The sequence below is a fragment of the Leguminivora glycinivorella genome, chromosome 25, assembly GCF_023078275.1.
Source record: "Leguminivora glycinivorella isolate SPB_JAAS2020 chromosome 25, LegGlyc_1.1, whole genome shotgun sequence".
In the NCBI taxonomy this organism is placed as follows: domain Eukaryota; kingdom Metazoa; phylum Arthropoda; class Insecta; order Lepidoptera; family Tortricidae; genus Leguminivora; species Leguminivora glycinivorella.
Window position 1 is genome coordinate 6663633 of NC_062995.1, and position 16322 is coordinate 6679954.

At 40.3% G+C, this 16322-nt stretch overlaps 1 protein-coding gene across 1 annotated transcript in view; it reads left to right on the forward strand.

The window, feature by feature from the left end:
* LOC125239050 overlaps positions 1–16322 on the forward strand; it is an 87775-nt gene that overhangs the window by 14367 nt on the left and 57086 nt on the right. The window contains exons 5-12 of the mRNA XM_048146504.1: positions 1995–2079; positions 2862–2975; positions 4208–4305; positions 8858–9035; positions 9581–9670; positions 11340–11460; positions 12919–13044; positions 14409–14515. Coding sequence (XP_048002461.1) covers positions 1995–2079; positions 2862–2975; positions 4208–4305; positions 8858–9035; positions 9581–9670; positions 11340–11460; positions 12919–13044; positions 14409–14515 — 919 coding nt within the window. The remainder of the gene's footprint in view (positions 1–1994; positions 2080–2861; positions 2976–4207; positions 4306–8857; positions 9036–9580; positions 9671–11339; positions 11461–12918; positions 13045–14408; positions 14516–16322) is intronic.

The window sequence follows — 16322 nt, forward strand, 5'->3', positions numbered from 1 at the left end:
GGTACAGGTGATGTTCACATATATTGTAGTCAGTCGGATATATTAGGATCTCGACTGTCGCTTAGTCTCAAAACTCCCTGTCAGCTACTAGGGACCCTGTCCTGCCATAAATAAGACACAATCATGATATTGGGTCTATCAGAAGCTGCGGGTCTTCGGCTGTATACGGAGTTCGACCGACGCGTGGTCTCAAGGATCACTTGTGTTAGCGCTTCCAGCGTTGCTTAGTTCTACGGCCTACTCAACTGAGGAGTGTCTTTTCAAAAGGGCTTATTTCCATTTTTTCTTTTTTTTTTAACTATGAATGCAGTTCTTTTTAGTATAGAAAATTACGTGTTGTTTTGAGATTAAAGCTCAAAAAGTCTCGCCTTTAAAAAAAAGGATAACATCAAAGTTTAGAACACATTTTGAAAAATGTGTAATGATTATTTATGTGGTTAAACCAATGTATGTAGTACAACAACATTGATATCAACTAACTTAATACAAAATCCAAAAATAAAAAAAAACTTTTTTAAAATAATAACATTTACGCTACAAGGCCACCACAAAAGGGCTTAATTCCCAAAAGTTCGCATCAAAAGTGCTTAATTCTCAAAAACATATGGTAATTACATATTTATTTAGGTACACATGTTACGTTTGGTGTAATCATAGCATTAACGTCAACTTACAATATTACAATTTTGCAAATTAAATATTAATTTCAAAATCAATACCGTTGAATTATGTAAAAAAAGTACAAAGTGGAAATAAGCCCTTTTGAAAAGACACTCCTCAACTATGGTATGGAGTTAGCGTTAGAGTGCCTTTCAGCCTTAACTATTTTCTAACTTTTCATCATCGCACCGCTCGCCATGGACAGGGCGCTCATCCACACACCTTGCAACCTAAATGGTCGCGCACCTCGATTTCAGAGGAATTTCCTCCCACGACCGCTCCGGCTGTAGAATGAGCTCCCTGTCGAGGTATTCCCGATGAACTACAGTATGGGGTTCTTCAAAAAAAAGAGTGTACAATGGGTCGGCTACGCGCACGTGACACCCCTTGAGTTGCAGGTTCCATAGGTTACGGTGACCGCTTTCCATCAGGCGGGCCGTATACCTGTTTGCCACCGACGTGGTATTAAAAAAAAATCTAACTGGCTGAAAATCAATTGTGTAAAGCGCTGCACCTATTTACTTACTGCTTACTGCTAGCCTTTCTCCGCAGACGTTTTGTCTGGTTGCCTTTGGCATAGGCCTCTCCCATATTTCTCCATGTTTCTCTGTCTAGAGCTTGTCTTCTCCACAAGGCTCCAGCTACCTTTCTGAATTAATTTTCACATCTCATTTTTTGTCCATCATCCTTCCTTTTGCCGTCTCTTGGGTACCATGATGTAATGTCCTTTGACCATTTTTAGGGTTCCGTAGTCAACTAGGAACCCTTATAGTTTCGCCATGTCTGTCTGTCCGTCCGTCCGTCCGTCCGTCCGTCCGCGGATAATCTCAGTAACCGTTAGCACTAGAAAGCTGAAATTTGGTACCAATATGTATATCAATCACGCCAATAAAGTGCAAAAATAAAAAATGGAAAAAAATGTTTTATTAGGGTACCCCCCCTACATGTAAAGTGGGGGCTGATATTTTTTTTCATTCCAACCCCAACATGTGATATATTGTTGGATAGGTATTTAAAAATGAATAAGGGTTTACTAAGATCGTTTTTTGATAATATTAATATTTTCGGAAATAATCGCTCCTAAAGGAAAAAAAGTGCGTCCCCCCCCTCTAACTTTTGAACCATATGTTTAAAAAATATGAAAAAAATCACAAAAATAGAACTTTATAAAGACTTTCTAGGAAAATTGTTTTGAACTTGATAGGTTTAGTAGTTTTTGAGAAAAATACGGAAAACTACGGAACCCTACACTGAGCGTGGCCCGACACGCTCTTGGCCGGTTTTCTAATGTTGTCCACCTATTTACTACATCTTAATTGTTTGTGGTGTTTCAGTGAGCGCGTGGTCTGGCTACCAGCATCGCTGCGACTGCCTGACGCCGCGCACGGTGTGCGCGCAGCAACGGAAATTGCTCCTGAGGTAATTTTACTTTTGGTTTCTCATATTTTTGTAAATTGATTTTTTATGATCACTTTTCGACCCGAGAGTTTGTCGCCTTTATTATTTTTGCATATTACAAAAATTATCCCCCCTGTTTTATAAAAAAAAACGGATTTGTACTTAAATTGAAAGAAAAGGGATAAAATTCCTTTTTCACAAATACTTGCAAATACATAAGTCAATTCAACATTTAAATTAGATTTTATTCTATATTCTATTAGGTTTAAATGCATACAGCGGGGCAAATCCCGACTGGGGGACAATTGTAACTAATTAATTTTTTCCATTATTACATTGTTGAGTTTTACCATATATAACCGATGGACACTATTTAATAATGCAAACATTGTAAAACATGGAAAAAATGAACCAGTTACATTTGCCCCCCAGTTGAGATTTGCCCTGCTGTACCTTGTTGAAAACAAGTATTGTGCGCTAAGATAATCAACTTTAACCAGTCTTCTGACCATGAGGATCGATCAAAAGCAAACATATGATCGATAAAATGAAAGCTTTTGTTTTTAACCCCCGACGCAAAAACGACGGGGTGTTATAAGTTTGACGTGTCTGTCTGTCTGTCCGTATGTGTGTCTGTCTGTGGCATCGTAGCTCCCGAACGGATGAACCGATTTAGATTTAGTTTTTTTTTTTTGTCTGAAAGCTGAGTTAGTCAGGAGTGTTCTTAGCCATGTTTCATGAAAATCGGTCTACTATGTAGCAGTCGGGGGTTTTTTCAAAATTTTAATTTTTTTGTTTGTCAGGATCTCCTTCTTTGGCATGATGCAAGCGGTGAACGAGTTCAACAGCAGCAAGGAACACGCAGCGCCTATTGAGCCGGCGGGAGAGCTGCAGCAAGGGGACGGGACGGGGGCCAAGTACGTATAGTCTGGCGAACACAGCTCAGCAGTCAGGAGCTCCTACGATGCAAGCGGTGAACGAGTTCAACAGCAGCAAGGAACACGCAGCGCCTATAGAACCGGCGGGAGAGCTGCAGCAAGGGGACGGGACGGGGGCTAAGTGAGTATTTGGTCAAATTGTTATTTATATGAAACTGGACTAGAGCACACCTCGGACACTGACGATCAAATACATGAAAGTAGCGCGTTCCTAGCACACAGTCTAAGCTCGTGTAGGTGAACGCGTACCATGCTTGTATGAGTGAAATATGACAGGTCGACTGTTCGCGTTTTTGACAGGCAGTAACTGTGAGGTAACCGAGAGGGGGTGGGCGGCACTTTCAGCGGGGAGCGAGAGTGGCCATACTGTACGATAATGCTCTTTATTATACTGTGACTGCTAGGCAAATGCTTCCCTTTCCACGTATCTCGGTCTTGACACGTTTCCCGCCACCTTAAATCTTCAGAAACCTATATTTTTCCAGTAAATTAGAATCTTGATTTCGAATGTCACATTTTGAATGATTCACGGTTATTTTCATTAGACTTATATTGACCGGGATATAGACCGTGATTACCTTTTTATTTTTGTTGAGCTCCCGATATTTAGACGCAGTTGCATGCATCATGATCACGGAAAACTGACGAAGGCAGGTGGATGTCAAAGTTGCGTAGACAGCGCGCGATGTACCCTCCTTCGCGCGCGTCGGCTGCGTTCACTTTCAGCGTTACCACTGGTCGCATTCACACTCGATGGTCTGTCCAAACACACTACACTCACAGTGACACTACGTTTGTATTTCTGACTTCACCGGTTTTCGGAACTTTCGTTAAATAATTCCATTCGTACCATCCTTCGTGAATCAACCTGTACCATGTTCCTAGAATAGGCTAGTTTCCTATACTTAAAATAAAATAATTTATGCAATGCACGAAATAAAACACCACATAATTAGAAGAAAAATATGGACAGTAGTAATGTTTAAACATAACTTCTATTTAATAAGTCAAAGAGAAAGATACAAAGTACCTAAAATAATTGACCGTGACGTCACTCCTTAGTATTTCATAGTAATTCCATATTAGCAAATCGTGTTGACAGTTCTTAAAAAGAAGCTGATTTGACTAGTAGGAAACTAGCCTATTATAAGCCAGACTACAGTTAAATTTTCAAGTGTTTCGCTTGACTCAACAATATTGTTGTACTACAGGCCTCCGGACTCAGAGGGGCAGCCGGCGACGCAAGGCGAGGGAGCGAGAGAGCAAGATGAGCAGGACAGCGACAAGTCTCTCGGCGACTTGGACGACCGTAAGTTTATATTCAACAAGTTTGTCATACAATAGTAATCACTTATTATTATAGCTTTGTGCTCAGAAAAAGGTTGTGTGGTAACCTAAGGTACAGACCCACCATGTCAACCGGTCAGTGTCAACTGACAACCGGTCTGGTGCAGTCGGTAGTGACCCTGCCGGTTCCCCTTGTTTTGGCATAATTTTACAATCGAGAATTCTTTTTGGCATAATCTATATTGGCATAATTCACCTTTCGCATAATCTGTTATGGCATAGTATAGTTACGCATAATTTGTCTAGGCATATTTTTGTTTTTCCGAATATATTTCATGCATAAAAGTTATTCGCCGAATGGTTTTTATGCATAAATTATTTCTGCATAACATGGTTTAGTGGAAATTTACTACGCAGAATTTTTATCATAGGTAATCTATATATATAAAAATGAAATGCGTTTGTTAGTTACCTATAAACTCGAGAACGGCTGGACCGATTTACGTAATTTTGGTATTGAAATGTTTGTATTAGACCGCAGAAGGTTTAGGCAGTGTAAAAACACGTAAATATTGTGATGATAATTAGAAAACAGTGATTCTTTTTTCCCATACAAATTGTTCCTACCTGACATACCTGACAACTTGACAATGACGTGACGTTAATGACAGGTGCGTTCCAAACTTACATTAATGACGGATGTGTTCCAAACGCATTGTGATTTTAGTGATGAACCGGTACCATCGCAAATAAATAGTTACATTCGCTCCGTGCAAAACTTAGGCGAAGGAAACCGAAACGATCACAATCCTCAAGATCTCTACACACATGGCGATCGGTTGCTCGATTAGAGTGAGATAGAGCGATAGAGTGAGGCAATACATGTTTGTCCTTCTCTACCTATTGCTCCATCTCACTCTAATCGTGCAACAAGTAGTTGATTAGAATGATTAGGTGGATGTCACACTGGCTCCGATTCGCATCGCACAACCGGAGCCAGTGTATCATCCACCTTAATATGTAGCGTAGCGGCCAGGTAATGCGGCTAAAAAATATTGCTTGAAATGAAATGAATGAGAATGAGCTGTCATAACAGAAAAAATCTGTTAGACGTTGTCAACTGTTATTGCTGTGATTTGTATTTTGAGATAAAATAAATTGTTAGACGTTGTCAACTGTTATTGCTGTGATTTGTATTTTGAGATAAAATAAATTATTACATTCGCTCCGTGCAAAACTTAGGCGAAGGAAACCGAAACGATCACAATCCTCAAGATCTCTACACACATGGCGATCGGTTGCTCGATTAGAGTGAGATAGAGCGATAGAGTGAGGCAATACATGTTTGTCCTTCTCTACCTATTGCTCCATCTCACTCTAATCGTGCAACAAGTAGTTGATTAGAATGATTAGGTGGATGTCACACTGGCTCCGATTCGCATCGCACAACCGGAGCCAGTGTATCATCCACCTTAATATGTAGCGGCCAGGTAATGCGGCTAAAAAATATTGCTTAAAATGAAATGAATGAGAATGAGCTGCCATAACAGAAAAAAATCTGTTAGACGTTGTCAACTGTTATTGCTGTGATTTGTATTTTGAGATAAAATAAAAATAGTATATTTTTAGGGTTCCGTAGTCAACTAGGAACCCTTATAGTTTCGCCATGTCTGTCTGTCCGTCCGTCCGTCCGTCCGTCCGTCCGTCCGTCCGTCCGTCCGTCCGTCCGTCCGTCCGTCCGTCCGTCCGCGGATAATCTCAGTAACCGTTAGCACTAGAAAGCTGAAATTTGGTACTAATATGTATATTAATCACGCCAACAAAGTGCAAAAATAAAAAATGGAAAAAAATGTTTTATTAGGGTACCCCCCTTACATGTAAAGTGGGGGCTGATATTTTTTTTCATTCCAACCCCAGCGTGTGATATATTGTTGGATAGGTATTTAAAAATGAATAAGGGTTTACTAAGATCGTTTTTTGATAATATTAATATTTTCGGAAATAATCGCTCCTAAAGGAAAAAAAAGTGCGTCCCCCCCCCTCTAACTTTTGAACCATAAGTTTAAAAAATATGAAAAAAATCACAAAAATAGAACTTTATAAACAATTTCTAGGAAAATTGTTTTGAACTTGATAGGTTCAGTAGTTTTTAAGAAAAATACGAAAAACTACGGAACCCTACACAGCGTGGCCCGACACGCTCTTGGCCGGTTTTTTTTGTAGTTGGAATAAACTAGCTTAAATGGTGTATTTTAAATGAATGGTAAAAAAACTCCAAATTGATTTCAAAAGCAATTTAAAGTATTACAGTTAGTAACTAAAAGAACGCAATAACCGGATGATTGCCACAAGAGGAAAAAGGTAAGTCATCTTATCTCTTCAATAGGTATGTGCATAGCCGGGCACCGTTAATCAAACATTTAACTTCGATAATCGTTAATCCGTTACTAAAAAAGTTAACTTCGTTAATCGTTACTGCGATACATTTCAACAAATTTAACGTAAGTTAAAGTTAATCGATAATCCGTTAACGCGTGACAAAAAAATATTTTTACTGTAGGTATATATTTAGTTGTATCAGTAATCCACTATAATGTATTATATTACTGTAAAAGCCCGAATTACAGCAAGCCTATTGAACTCTAGGCTACATGTGGAAGGCAGTGATTACCTGAGCTACTGCCAAGAACTGTGTCAGGAGAGCTGCAAGATCACAGCAGGCGGAAGCCGGGTAGAAGCTAGGGAAGAGAATGTGGTCTTAAATTGGGCTCGAATTTGCTGCCCTGTCACTAGAACAGAACCACAGTATAATCTAGAACAGTTGCCATGGTAAAACTTAGGATTCATCGAATCAACGTTGGTAAAAGCGAACCCATGTGAACAACAATTCTTTAGGTAATATTTGGGCTTTTGGCGATCAAAACCGGTAAAAGCTGGGATTTACCGGTTAAATCCTAGGATTTTCCGTACTTCGGACTTTTACAGTAACGTGTTTTTCGCGGCGCTGCCCTGCTAAATTAACGATTAACGGACTCGGAGAAATTTAACGGAAGTTAACGAGTCCGTTAACATTTTTTAGAGTTAACTTAAAAATTAATCCGTTACTCGAAATGTTAACTTCGTTAATTAACGATTAACGGATTAACGAGTTAATGCCCAGCTATGGGTATGTGTATATTAAATAGGTACGCTATAATGTAATTAATGATGTAGCTACTTAATTGTGTCAAGTAAAAATGGTCACTTCTTTGCCTTGCCCCATGTTTTGCGCCTCCAAGTATAAGGCGATACGAAGTACGCCGGGCAGCTAGTACTACTATATTAATGTTGCAGTTCTAACCTAACCTAACCGAAATTCTTGACAAAATGTTCTATTTGTTGAGGTCGCAGTTCTAACCTAACCAAACCGACTCTCTTAACAGCATTTAGTATGGGTGAATATTCTGATTTTAAGAAATATGCCAAATACAATTATGCGAATTAATTTTATTCATAAAAACAATCGGCGTAAACAGAATTATGCGAACTTATTTTCGGACAATGTGTTATTCGTATTATTTTCGATTATGACAAATAAGTTTTCTGCCAAATTAACATTCGGCGAAAATCGATTATGCAAAGTCTGTTATGCGAAAATCGTTTCGGACAATTAAAGTTATGCCAAATAGAGGGAACCCGACCCTGCCTGCTACGCCGCGGTCCCGGGTTCGATTCCCGGTAAGGGCATTTATTTGTGTGATGAGCACAGATATTTGGTCCTGAGTCATGGATGTTTTCTATGTATATAAGTATTTATATATTATATATATCGTTGTCTGAGTACCCACAACACAAATCTTCTTGAGCTTACCGTGGGCCTCAGTCAATCTGTGTAAGAATGTCCTATAATATTTATTTATTTATTTATGTCAGTACCAAGAGGCACAACATTCGTCACAGTGTCACAATGTTACTGAAATTTTATGTATTTTTTAACCCCCGACGCAAAAACGGGCGGGTGGTCTGTCTGTCTGTCTGGCTGTGGCATCGTAGCTCCCGAACAGATGAACCGAATCAAACCCCCGGCCGCGACTCAGTGGACCGATTTTCATGAAACATGGCTAAGAACACTCCCGACTAGCTTTCAGACATAAAAAAACTAAATCTAACTCAGTTTATCCGTTCGGGAGCTACGATGCCTCAGACACACACACAGACAGACAGACAGACACGTCAAACTTATAACACCCCGTCGTTTTTGCGTCGGGGGTTAAAAAATGAAGTAAGCCAAGGGTTTTAAAAGGCACCACTAACAATTACAAGAATATTAGCCGCAGTCCTGGGTTCGAATCCCGGTAAGGGTATTTATTTGTGTGATGAGCACAGATATTTGTTCCTGAGTCATGGATGTTTTCTATGTATATAAGTATGTATATTGTCGCTTTTAGCACCCATAGTACAAGCTTTGCTTAGTTTGGGGCTAAGTTGATCTGTGTAAGGTGTCCCCAATATTTATTTATTTATTAAAAAAAAAATAGATTCTCAACTTCCTTTGAAAATAAACATTGACTCATAAACTGTCCTTATATTTTTAGTATCAGAGTCAGACGGCGGCTCAGGCTCCCTCGGGCTGTCCAGCTCGTCCCTCGACTCGGCCTCGGAGCTGCTGCTGGCGGCCGCGGCGGCGGTCGAGTCCGGCTCGGAGGACGCGGCGCCCGGCTCGCTGTGTCGCACCGTGCGCCACCTCATGCGCTCCATCGCCTCTATAGAGAGGTACCACGCTCATTCATGTCGAGTAAAACAGTCGTCACCATAGAGGAATAAGTATAACACTAGGTGTCTGTCAGATAATTTAAAGATTGCGTGAAGCGTGACATGGTCACATTTGATATTCCATGCAACCAATGGCAGCGACTGGCCGAAGACCGACCCACGTGGCGCCGTGTTGTCCATGACGGTCAATCCAAGCACGCCAATGCCTGGTTCTCCTCCTTGAATGATAAACGCATGAGGCGTCACGAGCAGGCCTCTAACCCCCGCCCATCTGGGGGAGCATACACCTGCCGTGTGTGCGGACGAAGGATCCTCTCTCGAATTGGGCTGTACAGCCACGAACGTAAGTGTCACAAGGATGCTGCTTGAATCATCTGTTATCTCGCCATCTTTACACGGGCACTCTTTCACACGCGATTGCTGTATCACGCGCGATAGAGCGTCCGTGTAAAGGCGGCTATTGACAAGTAGCAGTACTGATAATTTACGCTAATAATAATTATGCAATAAATGATATCTTATCTTATCGTAATGTTTTGTTGCAGGCTGATGGACAGGGTGCTGCAGCACTGTGACGAGTGGCCGGCCGCGCAGTGCCGCGGCGGCGAGGAACCTCCCGACGACCGCAACGCTAGGTAACCTTTACCAGGGGCAGCTCACTCCGCGATTCTATCGCCGCGCTACAAGTATAGTATGAATTTTCTGAGATGCACTTTTCGCTTTTGCCCTAATCTGTTAAACAAAGGCCTTTGTTTCTATTATTCGCTGCGGTTAGCTCCCGTTTAAACGGCACGTGCTATAGTCTCAGTGTAGTTAAAAAGCAACTATCATGATAGCAATAAGGTTCAAATCCATAAAAAGCCCTTTCGGAGATAACACGTTTTGTCATCTTCAAAAAAAGTTACCTGCACACTGCAAACAAATTTGAACCTTATTGCTATCATGATAGTTGCTTTTTAACTACACTGAGACTTTAGCACGTGCTTTGGAAACGGGAGCTAACCACCGCGAATAATAGAAACCAAAGGCCTTTGTTTAACAGATTAGGGCAAAACCGAAAAGTTCATCTCAGAAAATTCATACTATACATGCTGGCGGCCGCGAGTTCGCGGCCTAATCAGGGGTGGGGCGCGTTCTCACGGAACGCACGTTCGCACTTTCTGTTGTTACTTTATGTCGCGAGTTTTTTCTAAGGTTCATATGCGATGTCCGCGTGTGGAATGGCTAATAATGTTTAGTTAAATAGACATCATGAATAAAATAAAACAATCTTAAACAGATCTACTATTGATTTAGTCCCACGGAAAGTTCAAGAAGGCTTGTGATGTTGGGACTTCAACAAAAATATTTTAATACTCTGTATATACCTAGAAAGTACCTAAGACTTGAATATAGTATATACCATTTTATCTGAGTAATCTAGTAACATTATATCTGAGTATTAATTCGTTTTAATCCATAGGCAACCCTATCGCCCGACGCTGCGCACGTGTGGCTCGTTTCTTTGTTAGAATTTTGTAGGCATTTATAAAGGCGGCATTTCGTGAACATCTATGCAGTGGGCCTTCTGTACTTGTACTATTATATATTCTGTGCTTTTACATACATACATACATTGGCGAATCAACTTTTTGACCGACTCAAATCTGTCCGCACATTCTTAACATCGTTGTAAAACAAGGATTAAACAAGGATTATTCATATAGGATTTACGTACTTCATTCATACTAAGAATCGTACCTCGATCTTATAGCGCCACCTATTAAATACTATCATAACTACACTGATGATGCTACTAGGAAACAAATCAAATTATTTTATTGAATATTTTTTGATTTGTTCTTTTTTCAAGTAGTCACACTACTGTATATAAATTATAAATTGAAATAGATATCATACACGAAAGAAAAAACGGCAAGGCCCACTGGTGGCCGAGCCGGGAATCGAACCCGGGTCTTCAGCTTACGCGGCTAACGTCTTTACCACGAGACCACACGCCCGCCCGGGCGCTACACTGATAATTTACACTGATGATGCTTACTTTTTTTTTTTTTTCAAAATGTGTATTGACGTGATATCATGATTTTAAAATAAAGAATTATGTCATTTGTTCTTATAAAAAATAAAAACACGCTAAAATTATTCGGGAAAATATGATTTTAGCCACTTCCAGGCTGTGAAACAGCGCCATCTAGTTTTAAGCCTAAAATGCCCATACACAATGTTTTGCGGTCCTTGTTTATACTATTATTTATGTAGAAAAAAAGGTCAGTTGTAAATGTAATATTACTATTACTCGTGCAGAAAAAAGGTGGACATGGGCTTATCGGAGGTGGACCGGAAGTTGATGGCGATGTACCGACGGCTACCGGAAGTTCATCGTCGGCAGTTGCAGGTGTACCGGAAGCAGAAGAAACTGTCGACGGTAAGTCATTGTGCGTTTTTGCTTTAGGAGGCTGTTATGAATTTTATTGAGCTGGTCCCTTTTACCACACCTCGGACACTGGCGATTAAATGTATGAAAGTGGCGCGTTCCTAGCACACAGTCTAAGCTCGTGTAGGTGAACACGTACTATGCTTGTATGAGTGAAATATGACAGGTCGACTGTTCGCGTTTTTGACAGGCGGTAACTGTGAGGTAACCGAGAGGGGGTGGGTGGCACTTTCAGCGCGGAGCGGGAGTGGTCATACTGTACGATAGTACTCTATATTATACTGTGCTTTTACACTGTAAGTATATATTTTTTGGCGCGTCAGATGAGTATTTGAAATCTATACCCTAAAAAAAAAAATCTTTGGAAATGTTTTATCATATGACTTTTTTACGTTAGCTAGCTAGCAAGCATGGTCGCGTAATAAACGATATAGCGTCTTACCGTCCCGATCGCACTTACAAATAGTGCGAAAAGGACGGCGAATTTTCTTTACATTTTCCCTCAATTTTTTTTGTTAAAAATAGTTTATTTAAGTTCAATTTGAGCTCTTTCTAACGATACACTACTTGACTTAGTAATTTAATATTTATTGTTTGCACCCCTTTAATTTTAGCCATTTTCTACAATTTAAATAAGAAAATTAAAAAAAAAAAATACTTTCAATTTGTAGAGGTTTACAATGTTTACAACTATGCCAAGTTTCAAGTTGATAGCATTAGTAAGTTCTCGAGATATTTAGTAATGTGACAGACGGACGGAGCGGTGCCACAAGGGCCCAGCCACGACATTGGTCTAAGCGCGACAGCGGTGAGCGGCAGACATACGTGCGAATGAAAAGTCCCATCGCTGTGTCTCGCTCCAATGTATGGCCGCCGCTCACCGCTGTCGCGCTTAGACTAATGTCGAGGCTGAGCCGTAAGGTCCCTCCCATTATTGATTATATACTCTGTCAAACAAGTCTGTCAGTAAATAAGAACAAAGAAAACTAAAAAATAGTACCAAAGCAGCCTTTAAAAGGAAATTAAAAGACCAAATGTTAGAAATGTACCTTAAAAGTCTTAATCGATAATAAATTAATAACTTTAAGCGAAATATGTAACTAATAGGTATCAGTAGCTATAAACACTTTAGTTCAAAATATTGTCCTAACATATTTGCACGCTTTATCTCTACTAACAATAGTATTCACATAAGACACAACATGTGAACGGTTACCTATCAACCGGTAAGGATTAAAGTTAGAACTGAGCGCAGCGCCAACAAACTGGTTATTGCCGTTTGGCGCATTAATTGTATCGTATAAGTGTAATCGTTTATTATGAATAAATAATTGAATCGAATATGCATCCTTCGGTTGCTAGAGAAAAGGATAGGTATAGTTTTGTTTGTCGTTATATTTACTGACAGAGTTGTTGGACCTCGATGATGTATTACGTATGGTCGTGCAGGTGTGCATGCAGCTGGTGGGCGGGCGCGCGCCGCCGCCCCCTCCCCCCGGCTCGCCGCCGCCCGCGCCCGCGCACGCCGCGTGCCGCGCGCTCTGCCCCGAGTACCATCTGCAGCGGTTCAAGGAGGTACCATACGAGACCTAACATTTTAACACTTCTCCTCGCTTCACGAGTCGTCGCACCATCTGCAGCGGTTCAAGGAGGTACACTACTCAGGCTAAGGTTTATTTAACACTTCTCCTCGCTTTACTCGTCGTCGCACCATTTGCAGCGGTTCAAGGAGGTACGCTACTCGAGCTAAGGTTTATTTAACATTTCTCCTCGCTTCACTCGTCGTCGCACCATATGCAGCGGCTCAAGGAGGTACGCTACGCGAGCTAATTTTTATATGGCACTCCTCCTCACTTCGCGAGTCGTCGCTACAGACTATCTATTATAGTACTATATACAATACTACTTGCAGCGGTTCAAGGAGGTACCATTATTGTTTTACACATCTTCTCGCTTCGCTCGTCGTCGCACCATATGTAGCAGTTCAAGGAGGTACGCTACTCGAGCTAAGGTTTATTTAACACTTCTCCTCGCTTCACCAGTCGTCGCACCATATGTAGCGGTACAAGGAGGTACGCTACGCTACCCGAAAGTTTATCTAACACTTCTCTTCACTTCGCGAGGACATTTTATCATTATCATTAGGTACCATTCTTGTTTTACACATCTTCTCGCTTCGCTCCTCGTCGCACCCTTTGCAGCGGGTCAAAGCATGAGTTTCACTTATATTACTTGTTTCATTTTTTCGATCATAGTCGCTGCATAAGGTTACGGTAGTTCGAGAAGGTATGTATGGTTCGGCTGTCCTGACACTCCAATCGCTTCACTCGTCGTCTGCGTACCCACCTACTGCTTGCAGCAGTTCAGAAAAAAAGGCTAATTCTCCCGATTCTCCGCACATCGCTCGTAGTCACATTATGTACAGCGGTTCAAGGACCTCCTCCCTTCTTACCAATTACTTCTTACTAGTGACCCCAAAATAAATCTTTTTAATTCTATCATCTGTGTGCAGCGGTCATCGTGAACATTCTAAGATTGATATTATTCATATTTATTTATTTAAACTTTATTGCACAACTAAAGAAACATGTACAAATGGCGGACTTAATGCCAAAAGGCATTCTCTACCAGTCAACCATTGGGTTAAACAGAGACATATATGTTGGCGCACGAGAAATAATAGCTAACAGAGACAAATATAATCGTGACATCAAACATAAATTTACTAAACTCATATTCATATATTCATATTTATTTATTACATCCATGGTGTTATAAGATGTTACAAAGTAGGTGTACGTGCTCATGGACCCTATTAGGGTGTGGCAACATATGTGCTATACTACATATACATTAAACACTAACACTATACACATTTTACTAGGTCACAGATAGTATGGTTACTAGTGGTCAAAAATAAACTAAATTTTGCTCTACAGGTCAGACGCAAAGTGATGCACATGAGGGACCAGCAACTGTACTACCATAGGCTTAGAATGTGGCTAGAAGAGCAGCTGCGGAACGAGCGAGAGAGGGAACCAGACAGGTACATTATTCTCACTACTATGTGTTTTATATCTGGAAATAGAAAACATTCATTCGTGACAAATGACAACAGAAAAACAGAAACACCTTACCAAACGAATTGAAACAATTAAATATTACTGCATTCAAACGACAGTTGCATGAATGGCTTAAAAAAAATAATTTTTATGGCACAAAAGAGTTTTTGGACATGAAAAATAATTAATTAATCTTGTATGACTTTATAGGGTCTCCCTCGGAATCCCTAATAACGTTTGTTCGAAAATCACTTGGCCTAACTCATTTTGCCGAATTATGAAATGCCTAACGCTCTTTTGGCCTAACGATCATTTGGCATAATTTAAATTTTGCCCCAAAAATGACATTACCCAGAACCGATTCACTGTTAGAAAGGTAGGTTTAGGTTAGGTTAGAACCGTGACCTCACACAAATCCGAATCGCTTCTAAAAAAGTGGGTTTAACGGCGTTAGGCGAAACAATATTAGGACATTTAAATTAGGCCAAATGATCATTATGCCAAAAAATATTAGGGAATGTAAAAATAGTTCAAAAAACTTTAGGGATTCCGATATAGATCCACTTTATATTTTGAATTTATGAAATGTATAAAATTGAATAATGTATAAATTTGCATGATATTCTTATAAGTTTTTTGTATATTGTTTGTGTACATCGTTTGCATACCATTAATGGTTAAACATGAAACTTACCAGCTATCGCATTAACACCTGTGTAATTGGTATTGTTTAAAGCAAATAAATTATTCTTATTCTTATGATTACTTATACATAACCATAGAGGAATAAGTAAGGAATAGTATTTTATGCAACAGGCGTTTAAAGGAGGTCAAAAAAGACGAGTGGCGTGGGTAACAATTTGAGGCGAAGCCGAAAATTGTTATTAAGACGCCACGATTATTTTTTGACTCAGTTAAACACCGTTGCATACAATACTTTTTCTACGACCATGCACTTACTTTTTAATAGTTTTCTAGAATAACTTTCGTGAAATTCGCACTGTTCCCTGTATTTTGACTTGTCCTCTGTAATGATCCTGCACTCACCCTGTCGCTCGCACTCCCCCGCGCCGCCGCCGCCGCCAGCCCCCAGCGCACCCACGCTATATCCCTTAAAGGCTACCTAACAATACTTTAAGAGCTATATCGTATGCGTGGGTGCGCGGGACGCCAGGCGGGGGTGGGCATCTTTTATGTAGGGTTTTAATGATCTATGCACGACCCTGTAAATGACGAATGACAGTTCGGGAGTAGAAAAAGAGTTTTACAACAGTGTCGCGTCAATTACGCGTCAATCACGCGTCAAATAGCCACTACTCGACACTATGTGCAAACAGTTTCGCGTCTGCCAAAAATGTTATATTAACCACTGGAACGCTGTTGTCTAAAATTTGCTACTGAATGAATAACTTTCAGTCTGTTAATTGCAGTTTAAATTGTCTCGGACAGATCTGGAACAAGGCAGTTGAGGGGAACAGTTTACAACTTATATTACAAGCAGAAGGAATTGAAAACAGAGTACTGATTTATACTATTGTAATATTAGCTAAAAATTGTTGAGCATTAGACTTTTTGTTCGTCGCGACATCTATTGACAAGTCGACGACAACAACGTCCAAGGCGCAATCTACGATTTTTTTTGTAGCAGATAGCACCTTATACGTTGCTGGGTAAGGTGCAATTTTCTGAAAAAAAATTGCAGATTGTACCCTATACGTTGTTGTCGTCGAAGTAGCAGTACTGATAATTTACTCTAGTTGACGCGTGGATGACGCTAGATGTGACTACAAA